This window comes from Camelus ferus, chromosome 4 (genome assembly GCF_009834535.1).
Source record: "Camelus ferus isolate YT-003-E chromosome 4, BCGSAC_Cfer_1.0, whole genome shotgun sequence".
Taxonomy (NCBI): domain Eukaryota; kingdom Metazoa; phylum Chordata; class Mammalia; order Artiodactyla; family Camelidae; genus Camelus; species Camelus ferus.
In genome coordinates, this window is record NC_045699.1 from 5,912,723 (window position 1) to 5,933,373 (window position 20,651).

At 39.6% G+C, this 20,651-nt stretch overlaps 1 protein-coding gene across 8 annotated transcripts in view; it reads left to right on the forward strand.

The window, feature by feature from the left end:
* The window catches only part of FANCC (FA complementation group C), a 182,714-nt gene that overhangs the window by 103,369 nt on the left and 58,694 nt on the right, over window positions 1–20,651 (forward strand). For all 8 annotated transcript variants that reach the window (XM_032477467.1, XM_032477466.1, XM_032477469.1 and 5 more), the window contains 2 exons: window positions 18,873–18,986; window positions 19,902–19,966. In XM_032477467.1, the coding sequence (XP_032333358.1) occupies window positions 18,873–18,986; window positions 19,902–19,966 (179 nt within the window). The remainder of the gene's footprint in view (window positions 1–18,872; window positions 18,987–19,901; window positions 19,967–20,651) is intronic.

The window sequence follows — 20,651 nt, forward strand, 5'->3', positions numbered from 1 at the left end:
GATTAGATAGGGTGACATTGGCAGAGGCATGGACACACAGATGAATGGAACAGAGTAGAGACCCTAGAAGTAGACCCAGATAAATATGCTCAAGTGATTTTGACAAAGGTACAGAAGTAATTCAGTGGAGGAATTTCAGTAAATGGTGCTGAAGCAATTGGACATCTATCTAAACCTCATAACTGATACAGAATATAACTGAAATGGATCAGGGAATTAAATATAAAATGTAAAGCTATAAACTGGGGGAAAATATAGGAAATCTTTAGAACCTAAAGCTAGGCAAAGAGTTTTTAGGCTTGATACCAAAAGCATAGTACATAAAGAAAAAAAAAAGGACATTTGGACCTCATCAAAATTATAAGCTTTTGTTTTGTTAAGGCCCACATGAAAATGAAAAGACTTGCTACAGACTGGAGGAAAATATTTACAAACCACTTATCTAACAAAGGACTAGTATCAGGACTGTATAAAATCTCAAAACTCAACAGTAAAACACAAACAGTCCAATTGGAAAATGGACAAAAGACACGAGCAAACATTTCACCAAAAATATGTACAGATTGCAAATAAGTACAAGAAAAGATGTTCAATCTCATTAGCCATCAGGGAGTACAAAAGATAAAATGACAATGAGATATCACTACATACCCGTCCTTGGCCCAAATAAAAAATATAGCTCCAAATGCTGGTGAGGACATGGAGGAGCTGGATCACTCTCATTTCTGGTAGGGACGTGACCGTGGATACAGTTTTGCATCCAAGGCAAGTACCTTACTTGCGTCACTCACGTACCAGCATTGATAATTAGACGGCAGCTGACTTCTCACAGGAATAATGAAAATCAGAAGACAGTGTAATGGTATCTTCAAACACTAGGAGGAAAAAAAGACTCATTCTTTCAAGAGTGAGACATTTTAAGATAGATTAAAAGTGAGAGAGTTTATCAGCAGCAAACCACACTAGAGGAAATTCTAGAAGCTTTCTTCAAGCAGAAAGAAAATGACCAAAATAATCCCACACTGAAGAATACAAGAAATCAATCCTCCTCAGCATGTTTGAGGACTCGCTGGGCCCAACCTGAGCCCCGGGGGACCAGGCTCGGCACTTTTAACCATTTAGCCTCTCCCCTTCATCCTACTGGAGGCTGGGGTCCCTCTGGGAACTCCAGTGGTCCCTTCTGCCTGGCCATGTCTAATAAAAGATTTTTTTTTTTGAACTCCACCTGAGCCATAAGTTTCAGCCCTGGCCGCACATCAGAATCACCAATGGAATTAAAAAGAAAATTACCTCCGTGTTCTTCTGTAGGGTTAGTGTGTGGCTTGGGATCCCTAATGACACTGGTGCCCAGCATTGGATGAAAAATACTGGAATGCTGGACCAGAATAACGCAGTAAGGTAGCAAGGTGGTAACTGCAGAATGAGAAGGTGATGTCTTGGCCAAAATTGAATGCGTTGTCTTCACTTTGCCACACCTGTGCCTTTATACTTGGTGTGTCTTCCTTACGGCAGCACTATTTAGCCTCTGGGTTGAAAACTCCCTCCACGATCCTGACTCCTCTTTTGCCCCAGTTGAACCAAACCCCATCCATTCCGCCTGGGTAGTGTATCTCCCTTTCATCCTTCCTTTTCATTTCTTTGCTCTCGCTGCCATTCAAGCACTTACTACAGTATGACTTTACACGATAGTGGGCTTTTAGTCTGTCAGCCTCCAGTATCTTCCTCTTCTTCCAGTCTATCTTGTACAGTGTTGCCAACCCAGTCTTTGTAAAGCACAGCTCATGCCCTGCCCTCCTCATTTTCGTTATTCCTCACTATCTACAAGGTAAAATTCAAACTTAGCACCTTTAAAAATATCAAAACAAGTTACATTTCTACTGAGTACCCTCTAGTGTCATTCTGTTGCTCTGGAAATACCATCCATTGTCCCTGTTACCACAGCCTAGAAGACGCTGTACGTTTGGAACCCTGTTTCCTCTCCATCCTCATCTGATGCCATTCCTCCTTTCGCTCGGCAGGCCCAGCCACACTGGGGTTCTGGGGTTCCAGCAGCAGCTCTTCTTTCTTGCATTTGATCTGAGCCTGCTGATTACTTGGCCTGGGATGCTGCTCCTTCCACAAGCTCTTGGTCCCATGCTCAGTCTTCAGAGTTGCCTTCCCTTACTTATCTAAAGGAAATCCATTCCTTATTCTTCCTTTTTCTTTCTAATCAGAGCATCCTGATTATTTCCTCTACAGCACTTCTCACTGTCATTATGTTGTTTACTTCTTTATTTGTTCATTCCCTTCCCTTCCTGGAGCATAAACTCCATGAGTGCAGCAACCTAAACTGTCTTATTTTCTACTGAATCTCCCAAGCGAGGTACAAAGTAGGTGCTCAATAAACATCCCCTGATTTATTTTGAATATAGATACATTATGGTAAAGTTTTTATAGTAAAGCAACTGTTTGACAAGAAGATCTTGGTTTTCCATTGATTCTAAGCAATATATTAATTTATGGTTGTTTAATGGAATTCTGCCTACTCCCATACTCACAGGTAACCTTTGGGTACACAGAGGCCAGGAGTGTGGTGAGAAATGAAACTATAGGAAAGGACTGATATCTAGGGGGAAAATAAGCTAGAAATAGAATTCTGTAATTACTGCAAGATCCAAGAATCTTTACGAGTATAGCTTTATTTCTCTTAAATTTACGTAATATTTATCTGTTGCTTCTATAATTTTTAGTAATTAAAAAAACAGATTAAAAGTGCTTTTTGTTCAAAGGGCATGTCAAAGGGGATAATATTCACAATTCATATTTGGATGTTGTTTTGTAGTTTGTTCACATGTAATTGCATTTAACAACCCCTTGTGAAAAATATCGTATCTTTACTTTGTAAATGAAAAAGGTGAGGCTCTGAAAGTCAAGGAACATTTAGAAAGCTAAGTTGGAAAACCAGGACATATGTCTTTGAATTTCCAGTCTCGTTTCTGTTTCATTACTGGATTTCCCATTACAGGGGTGTCAAGTTTCAAAAAAAAATATCTACGGCAGGAACTGGGGAGTGAACAGACTTGCTTGTTCTCAAGTCTGGGTAATAGCTGCCAAGTCGGTAGCCTGTACTATGCGCTGTCTACCTAGCGATTTCCTTGGTCTTCTCTGCCCCTCCTGATATTAGCTCCAGGAAATGCACTTGTCCTGCACAGTTCAGCTGAACCACCAGTGGTAACTGAGCTTCAGATTTTCACGTCCTGGGTACTCATCCCACTGTCCCCTGGCTCTCCATTCTTGAATAGAAAACCAGTCTCATCGAAGTATTATTGTATTCAGAACTCACAGAATTCCTCACCATACAGATTTTTTTTTTGCCCATGAGACAGCTACATTCTGATATTCCTTCTTGCTGCCATATGAAAAGTGGACCTGTGGAGAGGAGGAAAGAACAAAAAGAGGACAGGCAGGTAGGAATCTGTGGCAGCATCTAGGTGAGAGGGAACAGTGGCTGGGATCAGAGTGGAAGTGATGGCAGGGGAGAGAAGTACACTGGGGCAGAGTGCATCTGAGGTGTAATCAACAGGCTTTGCTGGTGGGCTGAATATGGACTCTGAGGGAAAGAGTATGAGGGGTGCCTCAAAGGTAACATCTAAAATGTTGACTTTAGAACCCTGTGGATGATGGCATTTACTCAGGTGACAAAGATGAAAAAGTGGTTTGAGGGGGTTGAAATTAGAATCTTAGATTGTAAGATTTGAGATCTCTATTACACATCCAAAGATATCAAGTAAGCCAATTACAAATATGAATTTGGAGCATAAGAGGGGGGCAGGGCTGGAGCTAGAATTTTGGAATGTGTTGCAATCACCCTATAGGAGAGGATGGACCTCCTACCGCCAAGGAGCTGGTGGACCTCCCAATTTGGTTCTGATACAGAGACTGATGGTCTTACACTCAAGTCAAGAGGGTATGAAAAGGTTTATTACTCACATAATGGGGCTTTCTGGGGAGAGGAGGGCTGGTTTCCCTGCTGTTCCAGTGGTGGCTTGAGAGAGCAGGGAAGGAGACTGGTTTAGGTTTTATGGTGGTTAGAGGATGGGGCTTGGGGCAAGAGTTGCCCTGTGTGAGCTGGGCCTTACAAGGTTTGAGCTTCCCCCGATGCCTTAGGAGGGAGCACCCAGGCCTTCTTATCAGCTTCTTTATCAGCTTACCCAGGTGTGGGACAGAAGGGGAAAGGGGGCCAGTGGAACTTGAAAGTTGTCAGCAGTCAGACATCCAAAATGGATCTGAACTATTTATGAGAGAAGATATCAGTAATAGATGGTATCTAAAATCATGGAGCTAGGTAAGATTTCCTGGGGGACCACTGAGCTCTGAGCACTCCAGTGTTTAACAGTCAGGTTGAGGAGAAAGCACCAGCTAATTAGACAAGATGAGGAGAGAAACGTGAATGGTGGAGTATGCCACCAGCTAAGACGCTAGGGACGCCGCATGTATCCACCCTGGTTGTGTGCCACGCAGCACCGTGACATGCAGTCTGTGTGTGAGCTGGAGGTGTGCAGGGCATCGGCCCTGGGAGAAGAGTCTACACTGGGAAACTGCAGAGCATGTGAGCAAGGATGGGGAAGAGGTGGATCCATTGGTTTGCGTCATGGAGTTCTGATGAGTGAATTGGTAGGAGAGATGCTAGATCAGAGAAGACTGAAGCATGAATGCCAGGTGGCAAGTAGAGGTGGCAAGTTTAGACATCTTTCTCAGGAAACTTTGTTAAATGAAGAGCGAAAAAATGGGCAGCCGTGAGGAGGAGGGAGATGTAGGAGCAAGGAGAGCTATTTTTATTTTTTAAGTTATGGAGATCTCAGAGCATGTTTGTAAAACTAACATGAGCGATCCACTGATGATCCCAGAGAGAGCAGGCATCCCTGCTGTGGAGTCCTGGCCACGACAGGAATCAGGGGGTCAGAGACCAGGTGGCCACCTCCACTTTGCAGGAATGCAGACCGTTCTTCCTTCAGAATAGGAGGGGAGACAGAAAACAGGGGTGTGTGTGTAGGTGAGAGGGTAAACTGGTTGGTGACGAGATGAGAGGTTCTTGCTAGTTGCTGTTTTTTCAACTGTATATGGGGCAAGGTCCTCAGTGGGGAAGGGGCAGTGGTGTGATGAGAGAGAAGGCATGAAATACTTGCTCAGGAAGTTGCCAGGCAGATTGACTGGGGAAGCATAGGAGGGTTGGGAGGCAGCGCTGAGCCCGTCGAGGATTGTGGTCGCGAAGTCAGAGCCAAAGCCATTGGCTCAGGTGTCTGATGTTAGCAGTTCAGCTGTGAGCACACTGGTGAAGGGAAAGTACAGAGTTGGATCCACAGGGTCAGGGTGTTACAAGGCAAGGGCCTCAGTACTGTGGAAAAGTTGGGGTGGGGCAGACGGGCAAGCAGGAGGTTGAGGGTGTGATATTTAAGCTTGGCGAAGTGTCTGTCAAACACGTGACCTGCTTGTAGTAAGTGTATGTAGTGTGCGTTTCAGGTACACTTACAGTCTTTCTCTATTACCTGATTACAGTTACGTTTCCATGCCGTTGTTTGAATGATTCATGCTGTTACTTAGTTCAAGCTTATTTTCTAAAGCCTTTTGATTTTGGTTTTTAGCAAACCAACTATCCACCACCAACCCCCACCCCGGAACTAATGTGTGAGCAAGCAAGGGGCTCTGTAAGCAAAAGTAAAAATTGCAGACTTTGTTATGATTGGAGCTGTATTTGGAAATTCTGTGAATTGTGTCATGTCAGCATCCTGCTCCTGGCGTAGGCTATGTAAACAATGGGTGCTGGGTGGTTCTGTGAATGAGCAGCCTTCCTTCTCGCTTACAGACTTAACCACTGCATTTCTCCAGACTTCTGAGTGTTTATTTCATAGTAAAAAAAAAAAAAAAAAAAGGCTCTAAAAATACCAGGCCAGTTAAGTTTTTATTGTAGACCATTTCATTTAAACTGCAATGGGACATACAAAATTTAAAAAGAAAAAAAAACATTGAAAGCAGGATTTTGAAGGAAAAGGTACAGAAATCTGTCTACAGTAATTTGTTTTGGCTATGGATATAAAAGTGCAAAAGGAGTAAGAATACCTTTTACTATATTTTAAGTGAGAGCAATTGGTACATTTAATTGATGTTCAAAGGATTTAAATAATAGCCTAGCAGAAAGCACAGTATACCTTCATGAAAATATTACATACACTGAGTTTTAAATTAAAAGAAATTCTCTTTTTGAATCTGATTTTAAACATTCATAACCTTTTTATGTGTCATATTATTTTTAAAAATTATATTATACCATGATTTTGAGTATCCAGAGTGAAATGAGAAAGGAATTAAGGTAGATTAGGCTTTAAAACAAAAGTCAAGATCATGCCCACAGGTCATGCAGGGAAGGAGTATTAGTTTGGGAATGTGAGGTGGACTTTAAAAAAATGAGAGCATGGGCAACTGCAGGGAGTAGAAATTGGTAGGAAACAAACAAGACCGTCTATAGAGAAAGCAGACCCAAATACTTAATTGTTTCAACTGCCAGGTAACAATAATTTTAGGGATATAAGGTTTATTGACAATGAAGATTCAAAAATATGGACAGGAATAGTAAGTACAAAGAAAAATCATGTTTTGCTTTTCAGCGGGTAGGAATTTCTGCCTTCGCAGGAACCCCTGACCCACATGATACTGAGCTGTGAGGGTCTGGGACCTGGGGTTCCTCCTGATGATGTCCTCTGCCCAGAAGCAAAGATAGCATGAGGAAGGGGTGGGTAGGCTTGAGTATGGTCTCATGGTAAGAGGCAGGGGCAAGAGCCAAGGGGAGTTTCTTATGGAGAGGACTGCATGAAAAATAGCACCTTGCATGCATCCGGAAGCTGTGACCACAATGACGCAACACCTGCCTTCCTAGGAGCCCTGGAAGAGGGACCTTAGGGAGAGAAGGTGGAGACCATGTCTCTAATTTGGGGGAATTGAAAATGTTTAAGTTTGGTACAAACACTTGTTAGTGGGTGATTTGTAGGCAAACAGAATGCATCAAAGACCTCTCCCTCTCTTAACAAGAGTAACTTCTACACAATTGGCCTGTCTCAGAGGAATTGGGTCAGACTGGCACTGAACCATGAGAATTAACATTTGTTTACTATGAGCCAGATCTCTAGCCAGGTAATTTACATACGTGGTTTCTTTCAGTCCTTCTAACCTTGATTGGTATTATTTTCTCCATTTCAAAGATAATTTGGAAACTGAAGTTTTGTGACAATAAGTGATTTCTTCCACTGAGCAGCAGAACTGCTGGTTGAACCTAAGTGTGTCTGACTCCCAGTCCTGGGCTGTTTCCACTCTGAAAGTATTCTAATTCAGCTTCTCAAGTGATCTTGTTACACAGGACGGTCAAGGCTTGTCTGGACTACTGCTGTTGTAGATTTTGAAACAATAGCTCCAGCAAAGGTAGGGAGGTGGTAGGGTGCCCTGGGATTCTCTCTGTTCTCTAGATTTTCTCCCCAGTGCGTAGGAGATAAATATTTGGAGTGTTTAGGGACATAGTGTTCAGGCTGTGGTTAGGGGTCAGGGTCACAGTGCAGTGAGGAGGGTGGTGGTCCTGCTGGAAAAGCAGATTCTAGGCCCACCGCCTGAGGTTTTGATTCAGTGGACTGTCTGCATGGTAGTAAGAACCAAGATGATTCAGATTGAGGTATCTGTACATGACACCAAGAGAGACACTGAGGTGGGCAGCCCAGTGTTCACGTATAGCTCACCCTGGGTCTCTTCATACATTTCTGACTTGGGTGTGGCACACCTGGAGATGATGCCCATGCTGCTAGGTAAATACGTGTGAGACCATGCATTTATGATGAGCCAGAGGGGAGGCAGACCTTGACCATGAAAATGAAGAGAGAAGATTAAAGGTACTTGGAACCCAGGAACAGGGCTTGTTTGGCTGTCAGATTATGTTCCATTCTCACCCAGACGGAGACTTAAGATAGAGCAGCTACTGATGATCAAGGATGCACTGCGAGCTGACACACCACACTAGCTACTGCTCAAGAAGTTACCTCACTTAATTTTATAACAAATCTATGAAGTCAGTTTATAACCTACATTTTATAGAAGAAGGAACCGAGGAGACCTAACCTAATTACCCCAAGATCATGTAGCTAGGACTCAAATAAATCACCATCTGTTTCACTTTACCGTCCCATGGCCTTTTTTTTTTTTTCCTTTCCCTTATTTCTTAAATTACACAAATAATTCGTTAATATAGTCTCATAAGAAAATCATATAATACAAACATAGTAGCCTTCCCCAACCTTATATCCCTCCACAGAAGTAATCTCTCATGTCAATTGACTGTAGATCATTCTAGTCATCTTTACATTTATAGATGAAAATGCATTGATTTGTTTTCTGTTTCTTTTCACATAAATGGAATATACTGGATGTATTTTTCTGCAGCTTACTTTCTTCACACAATACTAACTCCTGGAGTTATTTCTGAATCAGTCACAAAGTCTCCTTTATATTGCCAGTATTCATCTTTATACCAGAGACAAAGGAATATTCAAAAACTATAATTCAAACCGATTTTAAAAAGCAGGCAGTCATCCCTCACTATCCTGGGGGAATTGCTTCCAGGACCCCCAACACCACACACCCCACCCCCACCCTCTCACTCCCAGGATACCCAAAACCCTCAAATATGCAAGTTCTTTATGTGAAAAGGGTGTATTATTTGCATATAATATACACATATCCTCCTGTATGCTTTAAATCACCTCTAGATTGCTTATAATACCTAATACAATGTAAATACTATGTAATTAGCTGCCTGTACACCACAGATTCAACTTCTGCTTTTTGAAACTTTCTGGAACTTTTTTTCGTGACTGTTTTTGGTCCACACTTGGTTGAATCTGCAGACGCAGCGCCCATGGATATGGAGGGCCAGCTGTTTGTGTGTAACCAGAGTTTCTTAGCCAGGACTGTTTTGCCCATGAGGGGATTTGGCAAAGTCTGGAGACAGTTTTGGTTATCACAGCTGGAAAGGAAGTTGCTCTTGGCGTCTATTAGATAGAGGCCAGAAATGCCCAGGACAGACCCACCCCCCACCCCACGCTCTCCTCCCCCCACAGCAAAGATTATCAGGCCTAAAAATGTCAATAATGCCAAAATTGAGAAAACCTGCTCATCTTAAGGGTCTTTCAGCAGCCCCATGAAGGATATTGATCAACACATAGTTTTTCAGGATTAACCTTTACTTAAAAGAGTGCAGAGTAATAAATCCATTTTTTTTAAATGGTGGGCTTTCAGGTTTTCTGAGAGGGGAGAAAACCTTTTATATACTCTACCCTTGTCCCTGATTTGAAATCATATTTGAAATTTACCCATCTCAGAGTGCGGTTTATGAAAGAGGCAAAATAATCAATGACTGACTACTTACTGAATTTTGCTTCCCAGCCATGTAATGGGGAAAAGTGTTTCTCAACGCATATTTTATATGGTTAGTTTTCCTTTGGTAGTAAATTTTCGCTGAATTAAACCTTGTCCACTTATGGTTAAGAAGATATATATATATATATATATATATATATATATATATATATATATAGACTCTGTAAAATTGGAAGTCGTTTAACGGTGTAAATATTGGATCGAAATAAAAGGAACTCTTGTAATTGCAGATTTATTAGTTTGAACCTATGATGCCCTAATGCGACTAATAAGCAAGACCGTTAACTGTTGGAAACAGGTTGTTGGATTCCAAGTTAGGAACTGGGCGCTGTTTGTTTTCTGTGGCATTGTTTACATTAATTTATTCAGAGTGCCATTTTGTGTTTGAAGGAAATAATGTACAAATCCTAAGCTTAGCCTGTTTTTATTCCTTAAAAATTCTAACCATTCATAATTACTTTGTTAAAAGACACATTATCACCAATGTTTGTAATGAAAATAATGAGGGTTTTTTTTTTAACTCAAAATGATTTTAAACTACTTTAGACATGTCTGATTTTTAGAAAAAGTGCATTAGAAATAAAGCCATACCTTTAATTTAGGACTCATTTGTTCTCGATTTGAATCGTAGATTATTCTAGTATCAGTTGTGTCAGTTACATGTTGAACTATCTTTTAATTCTGAATTTATAGAAATAACAAGTATATGGAAGCTGAAAAAAATTTTAACTCACAGAGTTCGAAATAACTTTTCAAGCAATTTTTGTCTTGTTTATTTTATAGGTTTGTCACCAGCAATGGGTATGCATTCTGTTTCATAATATGAAAGCAGTCTTCCTTATAATTTCAGGTATTAAAGATTTCATGTTTTAGAAGAATTAGAAGTAAAACTACATCACAGTAATGATATTTCCTTCCTGAGAAATCTCAGAATTACGAGTGCTTCAGACTGACAGGAACAGAGTAACTACTGTGATGGTGTGAAATCTTTAATTTGATTTATTCCACTTTGTCTCCTGGAACCTTTATCCAGAAGGCATTTGAGGACTATGTAATTCTGCCCCTTGTGTATGTATCCCTGATCAACGTCTTGTTTGGTGTGACTGGTTTTGAGCTTCACAGACAGGGATTCACGCTGTATGTTTACTCCCATAATTTCCTTCTTTCTCTTAGCGTGTGTTGTGCTCGGCCCCTTGCTTTCCTGTGTAAGTTTTAGAAAAGCTTCTGAGGTTCCACCAAAAAAACATATTTAGTGTTGGTGGTGGTACTACCTTGAGTCTCTGTGACAGAAAATTGACATCTTTATGACATTGAATTTTTGTTGCTACGTCCATAGTGTATTTTTCCATTTATGCAGGTCTTTAATATGTGGGTTTTTTTAAGTTTTGTAACGCTTATCTTCTTTGTCGCTTTGTCGTATAGTGCTATGCACAGAGCATTTCTGGTCCAATCCTAGCACTCTGTAGAGGGCAACTTGTCGTTTTTTTCAGTGAAGTAATGTATTTAGTTGATGCTTATACGTGGTCTGGTTTCTAGATTGTCTTTGTTGCCAGTGGGAAATCATAATTTAAAGTTGTGTTATTAAGAAAGTTAGACAATTTTCTCTATGGTATCTAATTTAGGAAAATACGAATCACTTGCCAGTGATTTAATTAATTTGGAAATTTTAATATTGCTCAAGTAAACAGACAATTCAGGGTAATAATATAAATGTTTTACTAGATGTTTACATAAAATATCATGGGAACATAAAAAAGGAAGTGACTAATTCGGTGTTTGCGTGCAGGTATTTTATACAGTAAGAGAGCTTGCCAGGCCTTCAGAATGGCAGCGCTTCTGCTGGCCGAGGGCTGAATATACCAGGTGCTTCTGTGAGGGCTTGAGAAAAGGGAAGAACAACCGTGTTGTGCTGTACCTTGGGGATCAAATTTTGGGGCCAAAAATAATTGAATAAATTCGATTGAACTAGCAAAAGCTTTGTTTTCTTACTTAGGTTTGCAGGAAAAAATGTTTTTCAGTGTGTAAATATGCGTTATAATTTTTGTTTAAGAATAGCGGAGACTATTTTGTCATTTTCCAGGGCACCTTTCAGCAAAGATGGTCCTTGCTACCGCTTCCCTTGTCCCTCTGGGTGCTCTCATGCTGTGACGTGCTCATAGTTTGCCACAGGCTAAGGAGCACCAAAGCAGAGTATTATTCGAAGAAATTACATCCACACCAGTGTGCTGGATTCCAGTCAGTGTCACCAAATTAAGTAAACCTTTTTGAAGTAGAAGTACTTAGCAATGTCATGTTTTTTCTAGTATTCTGTGGACTGAAACTCAGGAAAGTAAGTTGTGAAAAGGAAACTGTCATTTTGTGCTGTAATGAGGCCACAAAGGAAGCCTGCAGTAATTTTACTGTTCAGTGACTATAAATGAGCAGTCCATTCTACTGAGTTTGATTCAGCTAGTGTTTATCGAACACCTAGTGTGTGAAATGCGGAGGGCTAGTGAACAGTTGCTGTAAGGAACATAAGGACCAGTAAGACAATTCCTTCCTTAGAGAGCCTGTGCGCTACTGAGTAGGCTGAGGAAATTCATAACTACAGTGCAAGGGAGAACTTGGGAGGCATTGTGAGAGAAATACAAACAGGACACCATGGAGATTTCAGAAGAATATGATCTAGCCTATTCCTGGAGCAGGAATCTTGGAGAAAGATGGATTTTCAAAGATAGGTGTAACTTTGGCAGCTGGCAATGGGTGAGGATTGTTAGGTTTCTCAGGAGAAAGAAATGGTATGGCGATGGGAAAGGGCTGGATGGATTTGGTGACCAGCAGAGAGTCTGATGTTACCGAATCACAGGGATCAAAGAGAAAGATTGGGAGAAATAAGTTTGAGCAGGTGGGCTGAGGCCCTGTGGAGGAAGGCTGCACTTAGGAGTCCAGGGAAGGCTTGGAGCAGTAGGGGTGACCGGAGCATTTGCCATGTCTTTGCCCAACCACTGTGGCCCCCTTTCCACTGCCCTTCTCTTATCCCTCTAGTCGTTTTTCTCTGTCCATCCCAGCCAACATTACACACCTTCTCCTCTCTCTCCTTCCTTTGCCTCTTTCCCCTCCCTCTTCCTCTCCTTCCTTGGCTGTCAGAATCATCTCAGAAGGCATCATCTCTAACATGAAGATAACTAATATCTGTTGAGAACTGTCTGCTTCCTGAAGCCTATTTCAAATGTATTTGCTTACTCTGTCCACAGTTTTATATAGTAGTAGTAGTATTTTCATTTTCCAAGAAAAAAAAAAGAAGTCATCATCCTTGGGAGCACTGTGAAGCCCCGCAGTTGGAATTAATCGTTACCTCCTCTGTCCCCACAGTGATGGTCTAACCACCCCCCACTATAGCACTTACACTATAGCATTCTGTCTTATATTATGGATGTTTCTTTCCATCCCTGTCTCCCTTCGTCAGACTGTAGGGGCTCCTCATCCCCATAGCCCCAGTAGAGTGGCTTGAATATGGATCATACTCAATATATGTTTATATATGAATAAGGGGTCCTTTTCTTTATTTATATTATGTAGAAAGAGATAGAGACCAAGGTGGTGGAAATTCTAAAAGACTTTAATGATCGGATGAAGAAATTGTTTGGAGAAGTACAAAATATGTACTCTGTCTCAGTTCAAGAATATTGACCACAATTTGGCTCTCCTAACCCTTTGCCTGAGCAAAAACCACAGGCCTTCTTCCATACCCACACCGGGCGCCAAACCACAGCCTCACTGCTCCAACTTTCCTAACCCGCCTGTGAATGTGCTGCCTGTTACGAGATGGAGCAGATACAGTGAAGCTAGGATGAAAAAGAACACCTGAAAACAAGGGAAATGGATTTTCCCCTGATTTATTTAAAACTTTTCTCCTTGAAAGTTCACTTTCATGGTATAAGCATTTTTAAATGGCTTTTCAAACATTAGCAGAGTTCTTCAAACTTCTACGTGAATCAACATTGGGCTTAAAATGTTCTATGCACAGCTGTGTTGGTTCCTGCACTTTCCACCCTGGAAGTATTTTAGATCACAAGTCAGGGTGATGCATTTGCACATTTTCTTCATCCCCTTCAAATCAGTCTGTTCATTTTCATGCACATCTTTTTGTAGATAATGATTTGTATTGAGAAGCCAAGTTCCCCATCAGTAAAATGATGAGGTTGGAGTAGATCTCTAAGACTGCTTTGTCAGCATTTTGAAACAATCAATTATTCTATTTTATTAATAGGAATTAATTTTTGTCCAAGGGCCAGTGCCTACAAAATCTTTTATTAACAGTTTTGTCTTTAGACTGTTTGCCACTAGGTGGCAGTAAGAAAAATTGTCCTTAGCAATGAGAAGTGCTTATCAATTTTTAGGTTTACTTTATGAGAGACTTGAAGGTCTAAAGTTTGAGGTGTCTGTTTCGAGGTTATACAACCAAAGCCAGGCCTTAGTATGTTGTTTGTAGGACTTAACACTTATTTTCATCCAGGGATGGAACTCTTGCGGCCCTCCATAGCAACTTGTATTAGGGAACTATGGGGAAAAAAACAGACATAAGTTAAGGCATGTAATTTCATTTTACAAAATATTTTTTATGATTAAAAAGTAAGATGTGGTAATGTGGTAATTGTGGAAACTTTGGAAATACAGGTAATATAAAGAAGAAATTTTCCTAGAAATAATATATGTTAACTGTTTGTCATGTTTCTTCCCAGTATTTTTTTGCTTATAAAGTTAATATTTCATTGAACATTCAATTTTTACACATGAACCTTCTAGTTAATGTTACATTGTCTTTTCCTCTGTCATTAAGTATCTTTTTAAATATGATTCATGCTGTTGGATAAGCCATGATGAGTGCAGCCAGTTCAGTGCTGCTGGGTACTTTGGTTGCTTCTAGTTTTTCACTGTTATAAGAAATCCTGCTATGAACCTAAATCTTTCCTTAGGATATATTCTTGGAAATTAAATTACTGGGTAAAAGGATATGAACTTTAATGCTTTGGTTATATATCATCAAGTGACTTCCCAGAAAGGCTTTACAAATCTGTGCTCCCAGCAGCAATGGGCGCCCCTCTGACCACATCCTTGCCAGTGCTGAGTATTAAGGTATAGGGCGGGTTTTCTTTTTCCTTTCTTTAAACAGAGTGGGAGGTGGGGTGGTGAACTAATCTTTATAGCATCTAAGTTTTAAAAAACCAGTTTTAAGCATATCATATAGAAATCTAGGCCAGGACAGGTCTGCCAGGTAAGTTATTTTCATGTTTTCAAGACCTTAAGTGTTAAGAGTCAGCTTGTGTAAGACAGGCGTCATAAATACTCTCTAGGGACCTGTTTATGGTTATTTTAACAGTTACTCGAGTTTGTTTTTTTTTTTAACAGTCCTCAATCACACACTCTGAATCTATTGAATATCCTAGATTTTTTTTTTTTTTTTTTACACTTCCATTGACTCAAACTACCAGGGAGACTCATGCAGTTTTGGGAAGCTAGCCTCCATGCACTGGTCCAACACCCAGGACGTGAGTGCTTCTGGGTGGCACTGGATTGCAGGGGAAAGCCTTTACATGGTTTTTCTTAAGGCCTGCAGTTTTAACTGACCCTTAACTGACTGCCTTAAAGCTGATTCTCTTCTATCGTCCATACACTGCGATATTTTCCATCCCAACTGGGTCTGCAGTACTTCAGGCTGTAATTTTTGAAGAGTCAATTATGTGAATTATGATAGCAGTTTTATAGGTGGCTTCATTGAAACTTTGCTTAATTGAATTTTATCAGTAACTGAATTTATGGGATTTTAAGTCAGATGCCATGCTTACAGAACTTAGCCCAGTGCTTCACACATGCTAAGCACTCAGAAAACTCTAGCAGTCATGCTTGTTAGAATTCCCTCAGGAAGCGAACACTTAACCAGGTAAATGGGCTAGAAGAGCCTTCTTGGCAGAGGGGCTAGAACACACTAAAGGGGTCAGAGAGCCTTGGGAGCCCCAGACAGGCTAGTGAGAGGAAGTCAGCCCTAGGCACGGCTGCAAAGCCGGTGGGGCCAAGCTTCATTGCTTTGGGGGGAAGTTTGGGCTTCACCGTGTTAAGAGTTATTGGGAGCCATAGAAGGTCTTAAGCTGAATACCAGTCAGATTTGCATTGCTAAACTATTCCAGCTGCTTCAGTGGAGAGCACATAACAGGGAGATTCCTTAGAAGGGTTGGCCATAGAGCAGGTAACCAGCCTTCGGAATATTACTTACTTGGTGCATCTCAGTTTCCTGACCTATGACACAGATTCAGTAATAAAACTTACCCCACAGGCCGTGGGGATTAAATGAGTTGCTACTTGTAAATCATTAGAACAGCTCCCGGCATGTGCATGTCGGAGCTCTAAGTGTTTGTCAGGTGGAATACCAGAAGTCTGGTGACAAAGTCAAGCACTTGCAGTGCTGCCCTCCCTCCATCTAGCATCAGACTGACCTCTGTGAAAAACCCAGACTGCTCCTGGCTGAGCCGTTGGTCGCCTAGTTTCCAAATAAGGAACCTAGGCCTCTTCCCTCCCCCTTCTGGTCTGGCATGGATGTGGCCGGGCCTTCCTTCACCAGATCACCTGCATTGCACCTACACAGGCAGTCGGGTCCCACTCTCCGCTTGCTGAGGGCACCGCGTGTGCTGCTTGCTGTGGTGAACTAAGCAGAATCCACCAGTAAACCCCACCCCTCAAAGGACGCACACTGGCTGTTACTTACCTCCCCTGGCTCTGCCGTGACTGCTTGATCCCCCAGATTGCACTTGGTGTTTGAAAATAACTGGGACATGAACTCTCCAGGGGCTCTTGTTAGCTCCAGTTTGCTTTCTGCATTTATAAAGGACGGCTTTGACCTGAAAGGGAAAAAGGGCAAATATATGCAGGTGGCTTCCACCCAGACTTTTCTTCTCTCTACAAGGAGCTTTTTCATTATCTTGTACCTTATTTAAAAAAAAGTTCTCTTTAACTCTGTAAACTTCCTGTTTTTCTCCCTCTCTAGTGGTTTCATTTTTGTAAATCATATCATGCCTGTTGCTGGATTTTTTTTTTTTTTAAATCATGACTATCTTCTACTGAGTAGTAGTGTTTCCAAGTTACTTTGTTAACTTGCTATGAAATCTACTCTGAGAACAATAGATAGAATCTCACGTTGGGACAGCTGGTTTCAACCTATATTGCTTAGTATTGTTGCCTGGAGTTCTGTTTTGAGGGTATGAGGCAAGTCTGAGCTCACAGGGAGAAGGCAGCGTGATCTACACGGAGGGGTGCAGGCCAGACAGAGGTAGAGTTTACCCCCGAAGAAGGACCGCTGTGAACTGTAGCAAGGAAGAGGAGGGACGGCGCAGAAGTCTTCCTCCGTGTTTCTAATGCTTCATTAAATTCCATGGTGGGCAAAACTTGTCGTATTATTTTATATCTTTTGAATATGTGAAATAGTTTATGATAAAATTTAAATGAATGCCACGAAGCCATGATGGATTAGTGCTGTGCGCCCTCGTTATTCCTGGTGTGTTTGTTGCCCCAGTCTAGTGGGGCCAACCCTTGACCGAGATGATGCGGTCTCCTCCCTAGATCTGACTGCCCTAGGTATTTGTATACGAACTCACATACATTTATACAAATTCATTTTATCTTGTAGTGTGTACTCACAAAATACAGTGCAAGACTTTAAAAAAGAAAAAGGTAAAATGACTCTCGCCTTTAGTATACTAAAAACCAATGGGTTTTACACTTTAGAAGGATCAATTTTATGGTATATGATTATATCTCAATAAATCTGTTATTAAAATGTAAAGTATTTCCAAATAACACTTTCAAAAAGTAAAGGTTTTTTTCCTGATTAAAAAGTAGTGCATACACATATAGAAAACTGGAAAATGTACTGAAGTAGAAAGAAACAAAAGTATATGTACCAATAATAGCACCATCCCAGAGACTGTTAACATTCGGTGATATTTTCTTTCATTATTTTTTCATTCCCGTGTTTGAATTACTTTTATATTGATGAGATCATTTCTTTGTATACAGTTTTGCATCTTCATTTAATGTTATAATATAACCATTTAAAATGCCATCAAATTCTTTACAAGCATTTTAATGGCTTATAATGAACCACTGTTTGGAGGGTATTATAAATTAATCACTCTCTGATATTACACATTTTTCACTATGAGAAATAATAACACTGTAGTGAACATCTTGGACCATAATCCCCAACTTCATATTTGAGTTATTTCCTTAAATGTATGCCAGATCTGTTCAAAGTTCTGAATGCTTTTTAAAACCTTCACTGTACATTCTCAAGTTGTTTTCTGTATGGTGTCTTCAGGTTACAAACCTCCAGACAGACATAGCGCTGGCGGTCAAGCTTGGTAGGGGTGGGTTACAGGCTGTGTTACACTCACTCACTCTCTGTGGGTGCCTTAGTGCAGTTCACAACAGCACCAATGTATGGACACCCATTTGTATTTTTCCAGTAGCTCACACAGAGTGCCTGTTTCAGAGAACCCAGATTACAGATTAAGTAATCATGTCTGTAAAAATCTTTAATTCATTGAGTGAAAAATGATATGTTGATGTTTAAATTTACCCTTTTTGATTATGAGGATGAGCATCTATCCATGTATGTCTTGGGCATCTGTATTTGGTTTTATGAATTATCTGTTCATACCCCTTTTTATTCTCTTAGTATTTGTCATATGATATTTTGCACACTAATTTGTTTCCAGGTGTCTGTATTATCTGTTGTAAATATTCTCCCTATTTTTGCTTATATTATTTTCTGAATAACACAAGTTTTTTTTTATTGTTTTTGTTTTTGAACAAACGATGATTTGTTTGCTTCCTTGATTTTTAGTTTACAAAGTTCTTCCCCATCCAGACATGTGAAAAGTATTTGTATTTTCTTCTTTCTTATTATTTTATTTTTACAATGATCTCTTCAATTTACAGTAAATTCAAGTACATTTTGGTAAGAAACATAAGATAAGAATCTAATTTTTTAAACTAATTTTCCTAACACCATTTATTGCATAAGCTTTCCTTTCCTTTCCTTAGTGATTTATGGTGTATTCCTTATTATGTATTAAATTATCATTTCTACTCTGATAAAAATATTTTATTGAGTTTAAAAACAGTAAAGATCACATTCTTAATATGGTTAATCATTTGTTATATATCTTTTTTACCTTTAATGTTTGTTTAAATTTACTTATTTTTATTAAGTTTATCACTGACTTATTTCTTCTATGTAACTGAATCAAAGTGAACTGGGTATTTGGACAAGTTAAGATTATTCGTTTCATAGAGACTACCCCATTTACATATTACTCAGATTCTAGGCATTGTACATAATGGGCACTAACATTCGTTCTTGAGACCTTTTTCTCTGTTATGTTTTTTAGGGGCTGTTATCTCATATACTTGCGGCATTCAGATCTGATATAAAAGAAGTTGATCTTTTTACTCAAGGTCTTGGGTATGCACCCGCAGATTACTATCCTGGTTTACTTAAAAATGTGAGTATTTTAAATTTATTAGTATTGAAATTTTCATTGCTTAATGTACCATCAGCCAAAAAGGTAAATGGAAATATTTCACTCCTCCAGGAGAGATGTTTAACTTTTCTGTGTTTATCTCTTCTTACCTTGGATGGACTTATGGCCATGTAAGGAAAAAATGTGAGATGGGAGATTATGAGAAAGAAGAAGGAAACCAGGAGATGTTATTCTAAATCAACCAACTTCTGCCTCCTAACATATCTCATTTATTCTCTCAGAGATTTTGGGGAGAAGAGATTTCCTTAACCAATATAAACACAGCCTTTTACTGTTGGACAAATTTTGTATTTAAAAATAACCTGAAAGGAATTTTATGTTAAAGCAAAATATTCAATAAGTAACAACCTTGTAAATAGTATTTATATTTACATCCTTGTGTTAAAGCTGTGTTTTCTTTTGCCTTAAATTTAGCCAAATTCAAGAAATTTTAATTTATGATCTTAACGTAGCTATTCTAAAAATGTCATGAGATTTTTAATATTTGGTAACTATTCTTGTCTTTTGGAAGCTTTATACATAAATAGCGTTTTTAAAATAAGGAACTAAGTTAAGAAAGAAAAAAGTAAACCAACTTTAATGTGGTTTTATTTTGAACAGATTTGGTTTTAATTTGGGGGAAATTAATGACTTGTCTATTACTTATTTGCTTAGATAGGAATAGAGAGTAACAGACATTAAACATAAAATCCAGATTATTAGTAAATGTGACTTGGCACTGCTCTCTTTTTACTTTGACAAAGTAAAACAAGGAGACGATTGGTGGGGGAGGAGAGTAGGGAATCTCAGCGGAAATATCACTCACACCAAGAAAAACAGAACTGATGTAATCCTGTTTGCAGTGTGAGCTAACCTGCAACTGATTTTGTTTTACAGATGGTTTTATCGTTAGTGTCTGAACTCAGAGAGAATCATCTTAATGGATTTAACACTCAAAGTCGGTAGGTGTTAAACTAAACATCCCCCTTCTCAGGTTTCACAATGTATCGGTTTGGTTATGAGAGAAAAATTTTATAATTCTTAGGAAATGCATGTTCATAGTTATGGTTACGTTCTGTGTGGAGGGATTGTTTTCATGGGATACATGGCAAGTTGGTGAGTTTTATCAAACTTTAAAAAATTACTCTTGTCTGAACTCTGATAGGTCAGTAGCTCATGCAGTGTCTCTTGTGCACCCATTGAGTAAAAAGCCCCACATATTCAGTATGGAACACAAAAGAAAGAGGTGCACAGCTCATGTGAGGGTATATCACACAGTATCAAAATATTTAGAAGGCAACAGATATTTGATGTGCACAAATGACCTGTTTTAAGAACCATAATATTCCAAAATCTAGACTAAACAAATCAAATAGATTCTGACTAATTAAAAGGCAGTTTATCACGTTACAGAATGTTTCTTCACTGCGTGAAGGAATTCAAACTTGTTTCTGTTGGTGAGCATTTCATTTTTAACAAATCGTTAAGAGAAGCTGGAGACTGAGGGAATTTGTGATTTTTTTTTTTTTTTTTGATAAAGCGATTGCCAGTAAAAGCTCTGTCAGAAATGGTCTTTGCCCTCAGCCTTTAGGCGTACTTTGCATTTCATTCCTTAAAGTAAACTATGAAACTCTTAGATGACAACAC